General features: G+C 43.2%; 1 protein-coding gene across 2 annotated transcripts; it reads left to right on the top strand.

Moving 5' to 3' along the window:
* The first annotated feature begins 2,524 nt into the window (after positions 1–2,524).
* LOC128818675 (bile acid receptor-like) lies at positions 2,525–15,333 on the top strand. Of its 2 annotated transcripts, none has more exons than XM_053998219.1 (11): positions 2,525–2,610; positions 6,944–7,069; positions 8,277–8,630; positions 9,482–9,622; positions 10,219–10,358; positions 10,448–10,552; positions 10,642–10,741; positions 11,873–12,001; positions 12,254–12,373; positions 13,456–13,569; positions 13,730–15,333. In XM_053998219.1, the coding sequence occupies exons 2-11, from the start codon at positions 6,979–6,981 to the stop codon at positions 13,957–13,959; spliced, it is 1,524 nt and encodes a 507-aa protein (XP_053854194.1). In that variant the 5' UTR covers positions 2,525–2,610; positions 6,944–6,978; the 3' UTR covers positions 13,960–15,333. The 2 variants fall into 2 exon arrangements, with proteins under 2 accessions (XP_053854194.1, XP_053854193.1); XM_053998218.1 differs by having other exon boundaries at positions 10,445–10,552.
* Positions 15,334–15,975: the final 642 nt, after the last annotated feature.

Raw genomic sequence — 15,975 nt, 5'->3', positions numbered from 1 at the left:
TGTAATTTAAATCCCCCTTATGCCTAAATAACCTTTCTGATTTTTGATTATTTACAAGCATGGAAAAGAGTTTATTTTCCTCTTCTTTGCAGCAGTATTTTAGGTGACTTGAGTGTGCCCTCAAGTCTCCCATTTATGTCAGGCTAAACTTTGAATAGGAGCAGTGATTTATTAAAATAATGTAAATATCTGTATTTACATAAATATATGTATTTAGCCAGTCATCTGGTCTGAATCACTTCATGATTATGCAAAATAGTTTCATTACTACAGTGTGGGAGTTAATTAACCTTGGGCTAATACTTAATTACTGCAATTAATTTCTACTACAACTTTTATATGGTTATTTTATGAACTTATTTATATACTGATTTTAGATACTGAATTTACCCTGAATCCAGCAGGCTTTATAAACTGAGTCAAATGGGGATTTGATGCCTTTTAAAAACCTGAGCTTCAGGCTTAAGTCCCCTGAGTCAACAGGCTCTAAATACCCACATCCTAGAGCTAATTTGAACATCTTATCAGTAAGGTGCCTTCTATCAGAAAAAAATGCTAAAAATAAAAGTCAGTAGCATTTAAAAGCTAACCACAATATTTCAAAAACCTCTGCTTGTTTTTCCAACTTTCATGAGAAAGGCTGGATGAAAAAGTCAATGGGATATTGTGAAAGAGATACTTCTGTGAAAAAAATATCTGTTATATCAATTGTAAAGCCTTCAGTTTTACTATTGAAGTTTTTTTGACAACTTGGCAAGTTTCTGTCTGAGGCTGCTTTTACCAGAAAGACAAGTGCTGAGCATAATTAATCTTAGAACATCATTATCTTCATTTCTGCTGCGTAATCACTGTGTTGCAGCCCCCCATCACCACATGTGATCAATGCAGGACATCTGAAAACTTAGAAAACCCCATAATATGCTCAAATAACATTTATTAGTCAATGCTCTTTGTGCTTGAAAGACTCAGCTGTTCCACTCCACAGACAGAGTTGTAAATGGCACATGGAAATAAGCAGCCTTAGGGCAGCTCTTCTCTGGAGCCCAAGGAATGTCCCTTGAAGGGTGATGGCCATTTATCCATGAAAACCTACTGTCCCAAAAGAGTATTTTAAGTGGCTTTGCTGTAAGTTACCCAACAGGAAATTACATTTTCCTTTTCCCATCTAATTCCATGCAGTATCCAACAGAAGCAGTTTTTCCTGAGGTGAATGGAGAACTGATCTTACACAGAAGGCAGGTGAGCTCCTCCTGGAGTGAGGAGATTTGCAACCTGCTGGGAGCACTGGAACAGCATGATACCTAACAACAAAACTCCCTATCCAAAAGGTCACATCTACCTAGGAAACAAATGAAAACATCAAATTGCAATATTAATTTATTAGAAGTTACTAACAATGGAAATACTCAAGGGGTTAAGAAGGAAATTTTACTGACTTAATGGCAACGTGAATTTAAGTTCACTGAGGTTGCCAATCACACAGAATCACAGAATAACGAGGTTGGAAGTGACCTCTAAGATCATCCAGTCTTTAGTCTATGCCCTAACACCTCAACTAGACTACAGCACCAAGTGCCATGTCCAGTCTTTTTTTAACACATCCAGAGGTGGTGATTCCACCACCTCCCTGGGAAGACAATTCCAGTACTTTATTATTCTTTCGGTGAAAAATTTTTCCTAATATCCAACCTGTACCTTCCCTGACGCAGCTTGAGGCTGTGTCCTCTTGTTCTGTCAGTGCTGCCTGGTGGAAGAGACCGACCCCACCTGTCTGCACCTCCCTTCAGGGAGCTGTGGAGAGCAACGAGGTCACCTCTGAGCCTCCTCTTCTTCAGGCTGAACAACCCCATGCTGTTGGACTCTGCCCATCCATCCAACCGATCTAAGTCTCTCTGCAGAGCCCTCCTTCTGTCCAACAGATCAACACAAACTCCCACCTTAGTGTCGTTTGCAAATTTACTAATGAAGGACTTGATGCCCTCATCCATGTCGTCTATAAAAATATTAAATAGAACTGGTCCCAGTACAGACCCCTGAGGGACTGAACTGAGTGTGAGCGTGGTGTGTGCCACAGGGGTGTCTGAATCACAACATGGAGGACAAGGTAAGTGTTTGCTGTTTGGAGGTCCTGGCCTGATCCAGCCTTTCCAAATTAAATTATTAGGTCATGTAAAAATCTCCAAATAATCCTACTGCAATATTTTCCCCACTTGGGAATTGAACATTTTCCATCACCACCCTGACATGTCAACGTGAAGCAACCAAAATGGGAGAATTTTGAATTCTAGCAAGAAAGCAGAATCTTCGTGCTGGGCAGGGAGGACTCTGGGAAGCAGTGACGTGAGGGTCCCCATGGCCTCTGTCCCTGATGACCCAGTTCTGATGTGATTTATGTGGGCTCGCAGCTGCCCTTGCTCCGACCCCAGAGGAGCTGTGTGGGAAGTTGGTGTCTCGGAGCCGCGGCGTGGCTCTGCCGAGTGTCTGGAGCCCGGGCTGTGCACACAAACTGATAAATAGGGAAAGGCCTGCTGGGCTGCAGCTGGAGCAGAGCTGGGACTGGCGCTGCAGCCCCACGGAGCCCGCGCGGGAGAGGAGCTCCCTGCAAGCACCGTGAGTATTTCATTCCCTTCTCTGCATGCTCTGAGGTTAGAAATTGCTGCTCAAGCCATACATCAGTTTGCCATGTGAAAATATTCCAGGCACTGGGCTTTTTTCTTCTTTACACCCTTTTTTCTTTCTTTTTAAACATCTGACTAAATGAAAACAGCAAACGTGCACTTTAAAATCTGGTTTTCTACTGCCAACGGTTTGTTCCAACAGTACTTCATTTGACACACAGAGTGAAGAAAAACAACTTTTAAATTCAATCATTTGTTTCCCTTCCCACAAGTACCCAGAAAACTGTGAGTTTCAAGCAACCTCTAACCTCTTATTTTAGAATGTATAAAAATTATGCTTTTGAAATAATTATTAATGGAATAACAATTCCAAAGGAAAGTTTCAAGATAAATGCAATGCAGTCCATTGGTGAAATAAGCCAGTTCCTATTATGGTTATTACATGGAATATAATAACCAGGAAGGAACACATTTAATAAGAAGAAAAGTGGAATTTCTTCAAAAAAAGGAGCTTTGGGGAGCTTCTTGGCACATTAAAAACCAGGAAGAACAGAAAAAACATTTAATAATGCATGTAAGCTGCATACAGGATCAATCAAGTGATCCTACAATTTCCCCTGCAAAATCATTCTGTAATTAAGCAGTGATTACTGAATTGCTTGAGTGAAATTAGTTTAGCTGGCATCACACCTACTTGGCACTGATTATGCTCAGTTACTTTTTTTCCCAGTTTTTGGTTTAAATTTTCACAAATTAAAAAAAAAAAAAAAAAAAAAAAAAAGCTTTACCTTCCAGCAGCAAGCAAAGTACAGCGATTAAACCTGAGCCTGAAACGTGCTCTGAGTTCCACTACGTGACCACTAACGTGCCCCAAGGTGTGCTAAATAGATGGTGAAGACCTTCACTCGAGTTCCTAAAATTCCCTGTAAACAAGAAATTTCCCCATGACTCAACTGTCAAAATATTTACGATAGCAGCTTAAGCACTGTCAGTACCGACCTCTGAAAGGGCTCCCTGTAGCCCTGCTCCATGAAGGATGTTTTGTATCCCAATAAATTTGATAAGTTGATGATATGTTGCTTTATGATATGGGGTTTTATAGCAATAAAAATGATAAACCCGACATCTTTCACCATAAATAGAAATAAATAGATGTTCAGAGTCTAGTCTGAACGTGTACATTCTATTTATAGTTCTACTTTATTTTTATCAATCAGTGGCTTTTTTTTTTCTTTAGTGGATCCCATTTTTGATAAATTGTCAAGTCTTTCAGTTGGGACTAAGAACTAAATTTCTGCATGAGATGGATAACCAAGCCTTTGAATCAACATGTTGTGGTTTATACTGAACGTTTGTTGTTCAGAAGATGAGCACTGGCAAAACTAAGCCTGTAAAAGCACAACATTTTCAAACGTGCTTAAGCCACCTTGAGTGTAGGTCACCTCTTCCAAAAAACACCACTCCCCTCACCTGCTCAGGACTTCACAAGTGAAAATGCCCAGTAGTAGAAGGAGAAGCAGGAACAGTGTGTGCTTTAAGCAGATGACTTTTTCTGTCAGCTCAGTCTGTGTGACTCAGGGCTCAGGGCTCCTGCCCTAAGAGTGTTACTGCTAGGGATGCTACAAAATAAGTAGTTTAAAAATTCGTCTTTTGTTCCCAGTTGTTTCCACTTTTTAGGCTAAAGATCTTTATGCATCCTCTCTGGGAACATATTAAGATTTTTGTTTCCTTTTAAAGCACTCATGCACAAATATGTGGTTATATTGGGAATACACAAAAAAGAGAAAAAGGGGCACAAAACATTTTGTTTTGGGAATGGCATGGCTTCAACTGCCCCAAACATCCAAACCTTGCTCCATTCTTATTTCAGCTTTGTCCCAGTTACTGCTTTGGACATTACACCTGGGCATGTCTGGTACCTTGTGTCAGGAACTTCACTGTGCTGGGCATGTGCAGAATTCCCTTACCTGGATAAGGTTAATGAGTGTCTGTGAGGGCTGGGGAAGTGTCCCATGAGGTGTGAGGGGTTTGGGATGGCCACAGAGCCTTGGGAAGAGCAGCACATGGATCATGGAATCCCAGGGACTGCTGCAGTTTGGAGGAGGCCTCCCTGATACAGCCTCACTCATCACAGGGGAGGCAAAGGTTGGAAAACATGACTCTCACAGTCACTCATAATCAAAACTTGCCTGGCCTAGGAAATGAAGTTCCTTCCTTACGTATCTTATTCTCTTCTTTTTTTTTTTTTTTTTTTTTTTTTTTCCTCCTTTCTTTTTTGCTTTAAAAATCCCCATGCTGTGTTTGATCAGAACAGCAAGTTTGCAAGTTTGTCAACATTAAATTCTCAAATGTCAGAAAATGAAACTCTTAATGTTTATGCATGTCTCATTCTAAGACAGGAGAGCATTCCTCAGATAACCATTGGATTTACTCTTCCCACTGTTCTAACATCCTCTTAACTCTCTTAATTTAAGATTTCAGTTTATGAAGTCTCAGCCTAAGCTGGAAATTTTGTAGGTGCAACTGGTTACTGTTATTAGCCATAAAAATTAGTAAGAAGGGCTGAATCCTTTCTCATACAATAACTAAGCTGAGGAAACTTTGCCTAAGGAAAATCTGCTTCCAAGTTTTAGAATGTTTAAGTAATCAACCACCTTACATTTGGTACTTCATACTCCCAATATACTGCTTTTATTAGACTGGATCAGTGTAATTTTTTATCTACTATTCAATTATGACTTTTATTTAAAGAAGCCACAGGAATTCAGAAACACATTTCTTCAGCAAACACACATTTTTGGGAAAAAAATGTAGACTTTGCCCAGGCCAAATTGATCTAACTGATAAGACCTCATGATTCAGTGACTTATTTTGCTCTCAAACAAATATTTACTAGCAGAGATAACAAACCCCCAGCATTCCAGCCTCACTGCATCCTTTCACCTTCTGCTGACAACATGAAGTGAAAGTGGTCAGCCCCAAAGCTCTGTGCAGTTTGGGGGAAGGGATGTGTGTTTTACCAGTCAGGACTTCAGATTCCCTGGGGTGATTCATTCATTGTCTCAGCTGCAGCAAGGTACAGGTATAGCACAAACCCCTTCCTGCAGGGAGGGTCTTTAAACCCACCTTGCTGTAATTTCTGCAGAGAATTCTGTTGAAGGAGTTGGATTTGCTGTATTTTCCAAATCCTTCCATGCCTTTTTCGACTTTTTTATCCTTCCTGTCTGCTCAGGGAAAGCCTGTGAGTGGTTCATGGGCAAATTATCTCTTACAGCCCTTGCTCAGTGGGCATCAGGCTCAGCAAAGGTTTAACCTGTGGCCACATCCCACTCATGCAGAGGGACAAGGGGGCAAGGAAAATATTTCTACTTACTCCTCTAATGGCTACCCTGTTAGCTCTCAATTCTAAGCAACACCAGAGGTTTGCTGTAGGTATGTAAACCCAAACCCAGCTCGTGCCAGTGTCCATACAGACTTTTTTTTTTCTCTAAAACTCTTTAAAGAGTTTTTAAAGCACACTTCTTCATAACTTCTCTAAATTTGAATCTATAAGTCAAATAACTGAAAAATGAGGTAAGTTTTGAACTCCAAGCACAGCAGCTCTTCTCACCATGTCACTGTGAGCTCGCAGTGCACTTTGTTATTGGGAATGTCAGTGAATCCAGCCAGGAGCCCAGGCTCCTTCAATGACCCAGGAGCAGTGGAAAGCTCTTTAGAGGCAGCATGTCCTATAGGAAATCAATATTTTGGTCTTCACTGAAAACTTTATGCCATTAAAGGAACACAGTAAGTGTAATTCAGGCAGTGCTTAAGCAAGGCAAAGTTGAGTTTTACTGCATAAATGAGTACTTACATGACGAAGAACAGATATTTCACGCTGGCCTTTCCATGCTATTTTCCTTGCTTCAACTCTGCATAAAAAGTGAATGAAATAAACTCATTAAAAGCCCATCTTTGTGCACAAACAGGTCAGCCCCAGATCTACACTACAGCAAATGCTCCAATTCTTGCCCAAAGCAAGTTTATTCTATCTGTTAAGCTCCTTTTAACCTTCTCTGAATTAGTGAATTTACCAGTCCAATTCCCCCACATGGTTTTGTGTAAAACTCAGAGCAAAACATTTCTAACTATAACTTGGAAACTTAGGAAAGAATTTTACCCTGAATCTGTAATATCAGGACACTCAAACATTTTGTAGTCTCGTTGAGGGTGTTATGTGACTTCACGCAGACATCTGATTTTCTTATGATCTGAAAACTGCCATATTCTGGAGTTTTCTGGCTCTGTGTCTAACCCTACCCAGCAATTCTTTCCCCTTTCCCCAGGTTGCTGTTTAAAGGCTGGTCTCACAGCAGAGTGGATGAAGCAGTGCAGCTGGGAGCAGAGCATGGCCAACACGTTTGTCACCGTCCCTGACGGGTACGGCCTTCCCGAGCCCATCCAGTACTACGGTGAGTAAAGCGAGTTTTGTACTCTGGAAATGCAGCAAAATGAACTCCTGGGGGAGTTTTTTTTTAAATTAATTTTAATTTATCTTTAATGCACTTGGAAGCTCTTACCAAGCTCGTACTGAAAGTGTATGGAAATCTATTACTGTGGCTTTTGAGCACAATGGGATTATTCTGACTGAGCATTCCATATAAACATCCCCAGTTCTGTCTCCCTTTAACCTGCATGGAGAAGACACAGGTTTTATTACAGTATTCCAGATACATTATAAATAGATAATGCCTGTTCTATATCTTATGTAACTATAATTGCAATAACTAATTTGATTCTGGAAGACTAAAGGCAGGACCCAAAGCCCACTAAAAGAAAAAAAAATCTGTTTTAAAAAATCTTTTCAATTTGTTTTATAGAGATTTTAATAAGCCCAAAGGAAGAATGAAACATGATGCATGTTGCACAGGCTTTGTTTGGTATAGCTGTGTGTATTTAAGGGAGGCTGGATAAAATTGAAGCTCAAAGACAGAAAGGCAGGAAGAAACTCTCTTTTGTAATTCTGTACCTACATTTTACTAAACTAAAATCTCATAACTGTAAAGACATATGTGTGGGAAAATACTAAATAAAACAAGTCTCTGCTTTTTACTCTTCTGAAGTCCAATTTTAAGACCCCTGTCACAGGATTTTTTAATACTCTCTGATTTCTACACAATTTTCTCAGACCCTTGTGCAACGTTTTCAAAATGATGTCTGAGATATGTATCAGTAGGTTACTTTATTATGTACATACTATGTACATATGTACATATGTAATTATTACTTTATTTATGTACACTTTATTCATTAAGAAATTCACTTGTGGAAGATATTTGACTGTACTGTGGACAGCTAATAAAAACAACCTTTAAGTGCAAGATCTGAAGGCAACTGTGCCATCACTTGGCAAGTGATATTCAATTATCTCCTAACACTAATCCAGTGGCACCCACATGATATTGCCCAAACTTACTGAGCCATTTTTGCTACATTTCAGATTTCACTTAAGAACATTACAGGTTTAAATTTAAATAGAATGTGTCAGATTGCCCCTCTGAAAACGTGTTCCTCTAATATTTATGCTATTAAATCCATAAAACATTTTTAAACCTTGGAGCAGCTGGTGTTGAGATGCTCTCCAGGTTTTCACTCCACTTTCGATTTCCCCCGGAACAGATGTTTTACCGGAGCACATCAACTACCAGCTGCAGGACCCGGATTTCCAGGCTGCCCCGTACTGCCAGTACTCAGCAGTGCCAGTGCCAGCCCTGCAGCCGCAGCCCGGCCCGGCCCCGTACGGCTCCTACAGCCTGGACCCCCCGTATGACGGGCCCTGCGTCGGCAGCAGCTGCGAGCTCAGCAAGGGCCCCTTCCTGCCTCCCCACGGGGAGGACGGGGGGTACCAGGGGCTCAAGAGGCCCAGGTTAAACCACTCGGTGAGGCTGAAGGGGCAGGAGGAGCTGTGCGTGGTGTGTGGGGACAAAGCCTCGGGGTACCACTACAACGCACTGACCTGCGAGGGCTGCAAAGGTGAGTGGGGACACGGGGCCCCGGTGCCACCTTCCACACAGATTCGGCTGGGGTTAGAGCTGGTGTTACCACAGTGGCTTTTAATTTATCTAATGAACCCCCTGTCTAACACACTCACTCCAAATTTGCATTTTTATGACATTCTTTGAAGAAATATTTTCAAAGTCTGTATTTAATATGAGCACTTTAAGCATCTCATTTTTGCCTTGATGACTTGCTAGAATAGTGTCAGCGTAAGCAGGTGCTGGTTTTCTCATGAACATTTCTTAGAGATTTATTTCAGTGTTATTAATTTCACTTATTATTATAAGTGAATGAAAGCAACTAGTAATTACTCGCTGATCACATTTTAACTTGTTGGTATGGGAGCTGTCTCATGAGGGGCAGCTCTGATCTCTGCTCCCTGTGACCAGAGACAGGACTTGAGGGAAGGGCTGGAGCTGTGCCAGGGGTGGATATAAGGGAAAAGTTCTTCCCCCAGAGGGTGCTGGGCACTGCCCAGGCTCCCTAGGGAATGGGCACAGCCCTGAGGCTGCCAGCTCCCTGAACACTGCTCTCAGTGATGCACAGGCTGGGATTTGGGGGTATCTGTGGAGGTTCAGGGGATGGACTTGGTGATCTTCATGGGTCCCTTCCAAATCAGCATATTCTATGATTCTATGTATGGAAAATGTCAATTAATATCAGTCAGAAAGAACCAGACATAACTATATTTTTAAAAAGCAGATTTAAAATCAAGGCAATGTTTCCATTTAAAAAACCCAACCATTCAAACCCGGAGGACACTTTTAAATCCTGGTGAGATAAAGCTCCTTCGATTGCCCCAGCCATGACCTGGTCCTCGTTCCCAGGCTTCTTCCGCCGCAGCATCACCAAGAACGCCGTGTACCGCTGCAAGAGCGGGGGGCACTGCGAGATGGACATGTACATGAGGAGGAAGTGCCAGGAGTGCCGCCTCAAGAAGTGCAGAGCTGTGGGAATGCTGGCAGAATGTGAGTGCTCCTTCCTGCTGGATTCTTCACTAGTCACCGCAGATAAAACCTTCTCCAAAGGCAGTCCCTTCCTGATGATACTGCTCTAAGCTTCGTTTGGCTGTAGGAAAATTAACTTTGGGGATGGTGGCACCTGTAGCATCTTGGTGTGCAGAAGCCAGCAGTGTTTGGGAAGTACCCCCTCACCTTAAGAAAGCTGTTCAAGGACAGTACAAGGAAAAAAAAAGGAAGTACTAGCAAGATAAGCTAAATATCCTGAATCTTGTCAGGATAGAAGTGAGAGATCAGATGAGCTTTAGGATTTGAGGGAAGAAATTTAAATAAAAATGGCTTGATGGTCTTTGGTAAAAAATTCTGATGCCTGTGTGTCACAGAGACACAAGGACAAAGATGCCTGCAGACCCTCAGGCCTTTGGTGGCTACTGAACATCAGCTCACCTGATAAGTAACACACGGCCACATTCTCTAGGAAACATAGTTCATTATAGGTGACAGCTTCTGTGATGCAAGACTGGAGTTATCTCTGATAAAAGTGATAACTTCAGACTGCAATTAATTGAAAGTGCAAGCACTGATGGCCACTTCACACCTCACAGGTTTGCTGACTGAAGTCCAGTGCAAGTCAAAGCGACTCAGGAAGAATTTCAAGCAGAAGAGCAGTTTCCTTTGCAACATAAAGCTGGAAGATGAGGGACTGAATAGTAAGCAAGTATCATCTACAACAAGATCTGGAAAAGTGGGATATTTTTCTATTTAAAATATCTCTTTTTATCACCTACTCTTACTCCAAGTCGTTGTGACTCGATTGGTTTATTTTTTTAGCAGATCCCAGAGAAGATGGAACTTACTCCAGGAGAACATCAGCTTCTTGACCACATTGTAGCAGCACACCAAAAATACACAATTCCCCTTGAGGAAGCCAGGAAGTTTGTAGGTATCCAGCACACACAGCCTGCATTGCTGAGTCACTGTTGTCATGTGTCTTGGCTGTATCCAATGTGCAAATGCTCTTTTTGCAGCTACAGGAAACTGCAAGTCCTGAGGAAAGTTTCCTCCACCTGTCTGAGACAGCTGTTGTCCATGTCCAGGTGTTGGTGGATTTCACAAAAAGACTCCCAGGTGAGTTCCTTCCTTTGGGGAACATTAGAGGAACCAAATCAAACTGATGGCATGAACCAGAGAAAAATACAGACTTTAAGAAAAGGCTTTAAACTAATTATTTGTACTTCTAACTTGCCATTTATGTGTCATGAGGACAACCTAGAAGCTTTCAGTTCAAAAGTTTGCTATGATTGGATTTCTTCTCCATTTCTGACATGGAGTAGAGACATTTTCTGGAAGCATGTGGACCACAAAATACAACCTTGAGGGAATTACTATCTCCCCACATTCTCTGAAATCCAATCTGAGTCCACAATTTATCATAATCACCAAAGGAAAAAACAGATGTTCCTTCAAAGGAAAAGGCAGCACAGAAGGGACTAACCAGGTGTTCTTATTCATATTTTTCTTTCGTAAAGAACAAGGGAACATGCAATTAAATTCACTCAGTTTCAGTGTAAAGTTGACAAAGTAACATTTGACAGGGAGGGTGATAACTTTTCTTTGTAAAACTCACCGACAAAGGTCAATCACCATATCTAAAGCAGGTATTTGATGTAATTTAGCATCTCTGTGGGGCAGAGCTGAAGGAAGGGGTGAGCTGTCTGTTTTCTTGTGTTACATATCCTGCTTTGATCAGGTTTAAGAAAAAAATCACCAAAGTTCCTTTGTTCTTGAATTGCAAGTGTAGACAATGAGCTTGTCAAAAGATGAACACAATTTCTAAAAATAAAATAATGTAACAATTAATGGAATATCCACAGTCACTAAACAATGCAGCAAATTTAGGTGTTAGGCCTATATTTATCAGATATTAGGAAGAATGTTTTGATAACATTTGTTTAGTCCCAAATTTTTACTTGTTTAGTCCCAAATTTTTACTTGTATCTTCCTGTGAACCTGGGAATCTTTTAACACTGAAAACTGCCCCTTTTTTTTTTTTTTTCTTTTTTTTTTTTCTTTTTAATTGTCTAACCTGCAAACTAGCAAGAAAGATCCCAAGTCTTTGGCACATGCATCATTTAACTATGGCTCCCTCTTTCCAGTAAAGATATTTATTTTTTAAAAAATCATCTTTTTCACATGATGTTGGGGGCTTAAAGGCAGCCCCAGCCTTCCCTGATCCTGAACATGCACCTTTCTCTGCAGGGTTTGAGAGTTTAGCCAGTGAGGACCAGATTGCTCTGCTGAAAGGGTCCACAGTGGAGGCGATGTTCTTGAGATCAGCCCAAATTTACAACCAAAGAATGAGCGAGTGCCAGCCATCAACCAGTGAAAGTAGGTCTGAAACACTTGACTTGCATCATTGTGGGGTGAGGGGATGGTATCAGCTATATTAATTACATATTATACATTGGGTCAAATTTAACACAAGAGACCAATAAAAACGCAAGCAAAGAACTTGGATGCCAAAAAGGATTTTATACCTTCATGGGTTTGGGAAAAAGTCACACATTTTCAGCAATGATACAGACAGATATTTAAGATCACTTTAAGCTTGACTGGGAACTGTCATCTGCCTTGTTCCAGGTCATGTAAGACTTTCTGATCACGGGACATGTTGCCATGTTCAAAACCTTGATAAAACCAATATTTATTCCATGGAAATGTGTCACAATAAAGAGAGACCAACTTCTACTACTACCACAGGTAATGGAGGTCTCAGAATCTAAACACTGTGAATTTTTTGCTTTACTGGCCCTATTTTTCTTACATTGAGCTACATTGTCCTTATGGCCACTGTTCCAGCTCCTTGCCTCCCTTTTTCCTCTCCCTTTCCTTTTCCTCTCCCACTCCCTTGAGCTGCTCTGGCATTACCTCCTCAGCTATTACACACTGGCATGACATCCTCATGGCAGGAAGAGATGTCTTCATGCTTGCTTATATCCTTTGAGTAATATATACATTCAAAGCTCCACAGTACAACTGCCATACAACTTTTGTTATTATTTTAGCAATTAACACTGTTTTCACAAAATTAGTTAACTATTTCATGCAATGGAACAGCCCCAAGCCTTAAAAGATTCACAGAATCACAGAATCATGGAAAGAGTGAGGTTGGAAGGGATCACAGTGGGTCTCCTGGTGCCACCTCCCTGCTCCAGCAGGGTCATCCCAGAGCACATGGCACCAGCTCATCTCCAGATGGGTCTGGAATATCTCCAGTTAGGGAGACTCCACACCCTTTCTGGGCAATCTGTTCCCTCACAGGAAAGAAGTTGTTCCTCATGTTCAGGTGGAACTTCCCGAGCAGTTCCTGCCCGTTCCTCTGGTGCCATTGCTGGTCACTGCTCTGCCCCTCCCTGCACACAGGGACAGCCAGGCCTGAGGTCCCCTCTCAGCTGGGGCTCCTCTCCAGGCTGAGCAGCCCCAGCTCCCTCAGCCTTTCACAGAATCATGGAATCACTTCGCTTGGAAAAGACCTCTAAGATCACAGAGTCCAACCGTTCACCATTTCCTCATAAGAGAGATGCCCCAGTCCCCTCATGAGCTCCACAGCCTCGGCTGGACCTGCTTCAGGAGCTCCATGTCCCTTGTCCTGGGGAGCCCAGAGCCAGACACAGTGATCCAGAAGTATCAGGGAGGGTCCCCTCGCACCCTTCAGGCAAAGATGATTTGCAACTGTTTCTGCACTGAAATAACATCCTCATTATTTTGCATGCTTGTTGAGGTTTTTTTTTGTTTTTTTTTTTTTTTTTACCAAAAAATGTTGTTTTTTTTCCATTTTCCAGGCATAACTGAGGAGTTCATCACCGCCCTGTTCTACTTCTACAGAACCATGGGGGAACTCAAAGTGACCGAGACCGAATACGCTCTGCTCGTGGCCACAACAGTGTTCTTTTCAGGTAAGTTGGGAAGGTGAAGGTGACAACAACTAGCTGTCACCTGTCCCGGGGGAGCTCCCATTTGTCCTCTCAGGGGCGGCGGCGCTGACCGGACCCTGAGGGGCGGCGGCGCCCGCAGCATCCCGCTCACCGCTCGCTCCGTGCCGCCGCTCTCCCGCAGACCGCCCGCTGCTGAGGGACAAGCGCCATGTGGAGGAGCTGCAGGAGCCGCTGCTGGGGATCCTGTACAAGCACTCGAAGCTGCAGCACCCGCGGGACCCGCAGCGCTTCGCGCGGCTGCTGGGGCGCCTCACGGAGCTCCGCTCGCTCCGCCACGCCCACGCGGGGGCGCTGCGCGCGCGGGACCCGCGCCTGGCCGCGCCGCTGCGCGACCTCTGGGACCTCCACTAGGGGGCGCCAACGCCGCCGGCCCGCGCGCCCCTTCCCGCCTCGGGCGCGCGCCGTCGTTTCCCGCCCTTTTCGCCCTCCCTCAGCGGCCGCCGTGAGGCGCCGGTGCCGCTGTCGCTGCCGGTGCAGTGTGGTGGCGATGTCGCTGTCGGTGCAAGTGTTGGTGTCGGTACCAGTGCCGGTGCTGGCATTGGTTTGGGTGCCACGCTTAGTGCCAGTGTCAGTGCTGGTGTCGGTGCCGGTGTTGCTGCTGGTGTAGGTGGTGGTGGTACAAGATGTCGCTGTTGGTACAAGTGTTGATGTCAGTACCAGTTGTCGGTGCTGGTGCTGGCATCGGTTTGGGTGCCATGCTCAGTGCTGGTGCTGATGTTGGTGCTGGTTGTCGCTGCTGGTGTCAGTGTCAGTACCAGTGTTGGTGTTGCTATCAGTGTTGATGCCGGTGTCATTCGGTGCTGGTATCAGTACCAGCGGCGATGTCGGTGCCGAGTGTCAGCGTCACTGCTTTTCTCCAGGCCCACTGAGAAAACCCCATTCAAACGGCTCATGTGGCCATGCCTGAGCGCCGGGCAGGGCCCGTGGCCAAGGCCTGCGAGCGCTCGGGCCGTGGGGCTGTGCCAGGTCAGAGGTGCCACCGGCCACCCCCGGCCTGGCTGCAATGGGTGGGGGACACCGACAGGGACACGGGGACACTGCTGGGAGCCCCCTGACCCGAGCACACACATCTCGGCCTGTCCCGGGAAGTGTTCAAGGCCAGCTTGGACAGGGCTTGGAGCACACTGGGATAATGGAAATTGTCCCTGCCCATGGCAGGGGGTGGCACTGGATGAGCTTCAAGGTCCCTTCCAACCCAAGCCATTCCATGGTTCTGTGTGTGTGTGACATTCGCTGAAGTCATTTCTCTGCAGACTGCCAAGATTGGTGCTGGAAGGAACATCTTTGACTTTAATTTCAAAGACTTCTGCTGTTATTCTCTATCAAGACTGAAGGAAATCATCTTGATCATCTGCTCTGTGTTGTAACTGCACATCACCGATGATAAATCCACGTTTGATGTGGGTGATCCAGCAGTGAGCAGTGCCCCACTTGGATGCTTGCACTGGCTTTGAAGTCCTGCTTACACCAGACCAAATGTGCAGTGAAAACGTTCTGTCACCACACTGAGTTTTGTGAATTAAACAAATTATTGTTTCATGTTGAGGTTCCTTACGGAATATGTTTAGATTCAAATGTGATATTCTGACAGGAGATGAGTTACACTATTTATCCTATTGTTTTGTGACTTGAAAACCGTGTAAAATGGCATTTTCATACTAAAACATAGTCAGATGTGGTGTTTAAAACTACCCATGGGGGTAAAGAAAAAAATAAATATCAACTACTGGACTTTAAAGAAATAATTGTGCTTCTTGAATCCTTTATCATGCACCTGTGCACAGACAGACAGCAGCCAATGAATTCTCCTCATCAGAACCTTCCACTCTGGCCACAGCCTAAAAAGCAAACTACAAAACACCAGTGGTTTGAAAAGCCACTGTGAAGTACAAAGCAAGCGAGTTCCAAAGCCGTTACCAATTTTGGTAATTTCAAAAATTTCAGGCAGTTGATTTATTAATTAAAAATAGTATTTTCATGTTAGCTATAATTTTTTTTTAATTCTGCATTTTATAATCCTGTACAAATCTACCCATAGGAAACTAACTCTTAAGTTTGTGCAGGAGTTTAACAAATGCCCAGGTGATGATTTTAATTTGCCATTCAGTCCCTGTACTGTGGCAAAATCACTGATTCAGGTAAAACTAAAGTAAATTTTACCTTGCACATTCTTTAACAGTTTTTAATATTGTCAAGTTTTACTATTCATGACTAGTCTAACAGTTTAGTAGCTGTAAATGTTAAATACGGTTTCACTGTTTGTTTTTTAAAAAATACATTGATCAAAATCACTTCATAGTTCAGATGTGATTTCACAGCAAGTAAAACCTTGCTCTGAAGCAGATGAAGAAGTCAGCTACACACCAA

This window comes from Vidua macroura, chromosome 24 (assembly GCF_024509145.1).
Source record: "Vidua macroura isolate BioBank_ID:100142 chromosome 24, ASM2450914v1, whole genome shotgun sequence".
Lineage (NCBI taxonomy): Eukaryota > Metazoa > Chordata > Aves > Passeriformes > Viduidae > Vidua > Vidua macroura.
Note: the sequence above shows the minus strand (reverse complement) of the source record. Positions and strands in the feature narration are given on the sequence as shown.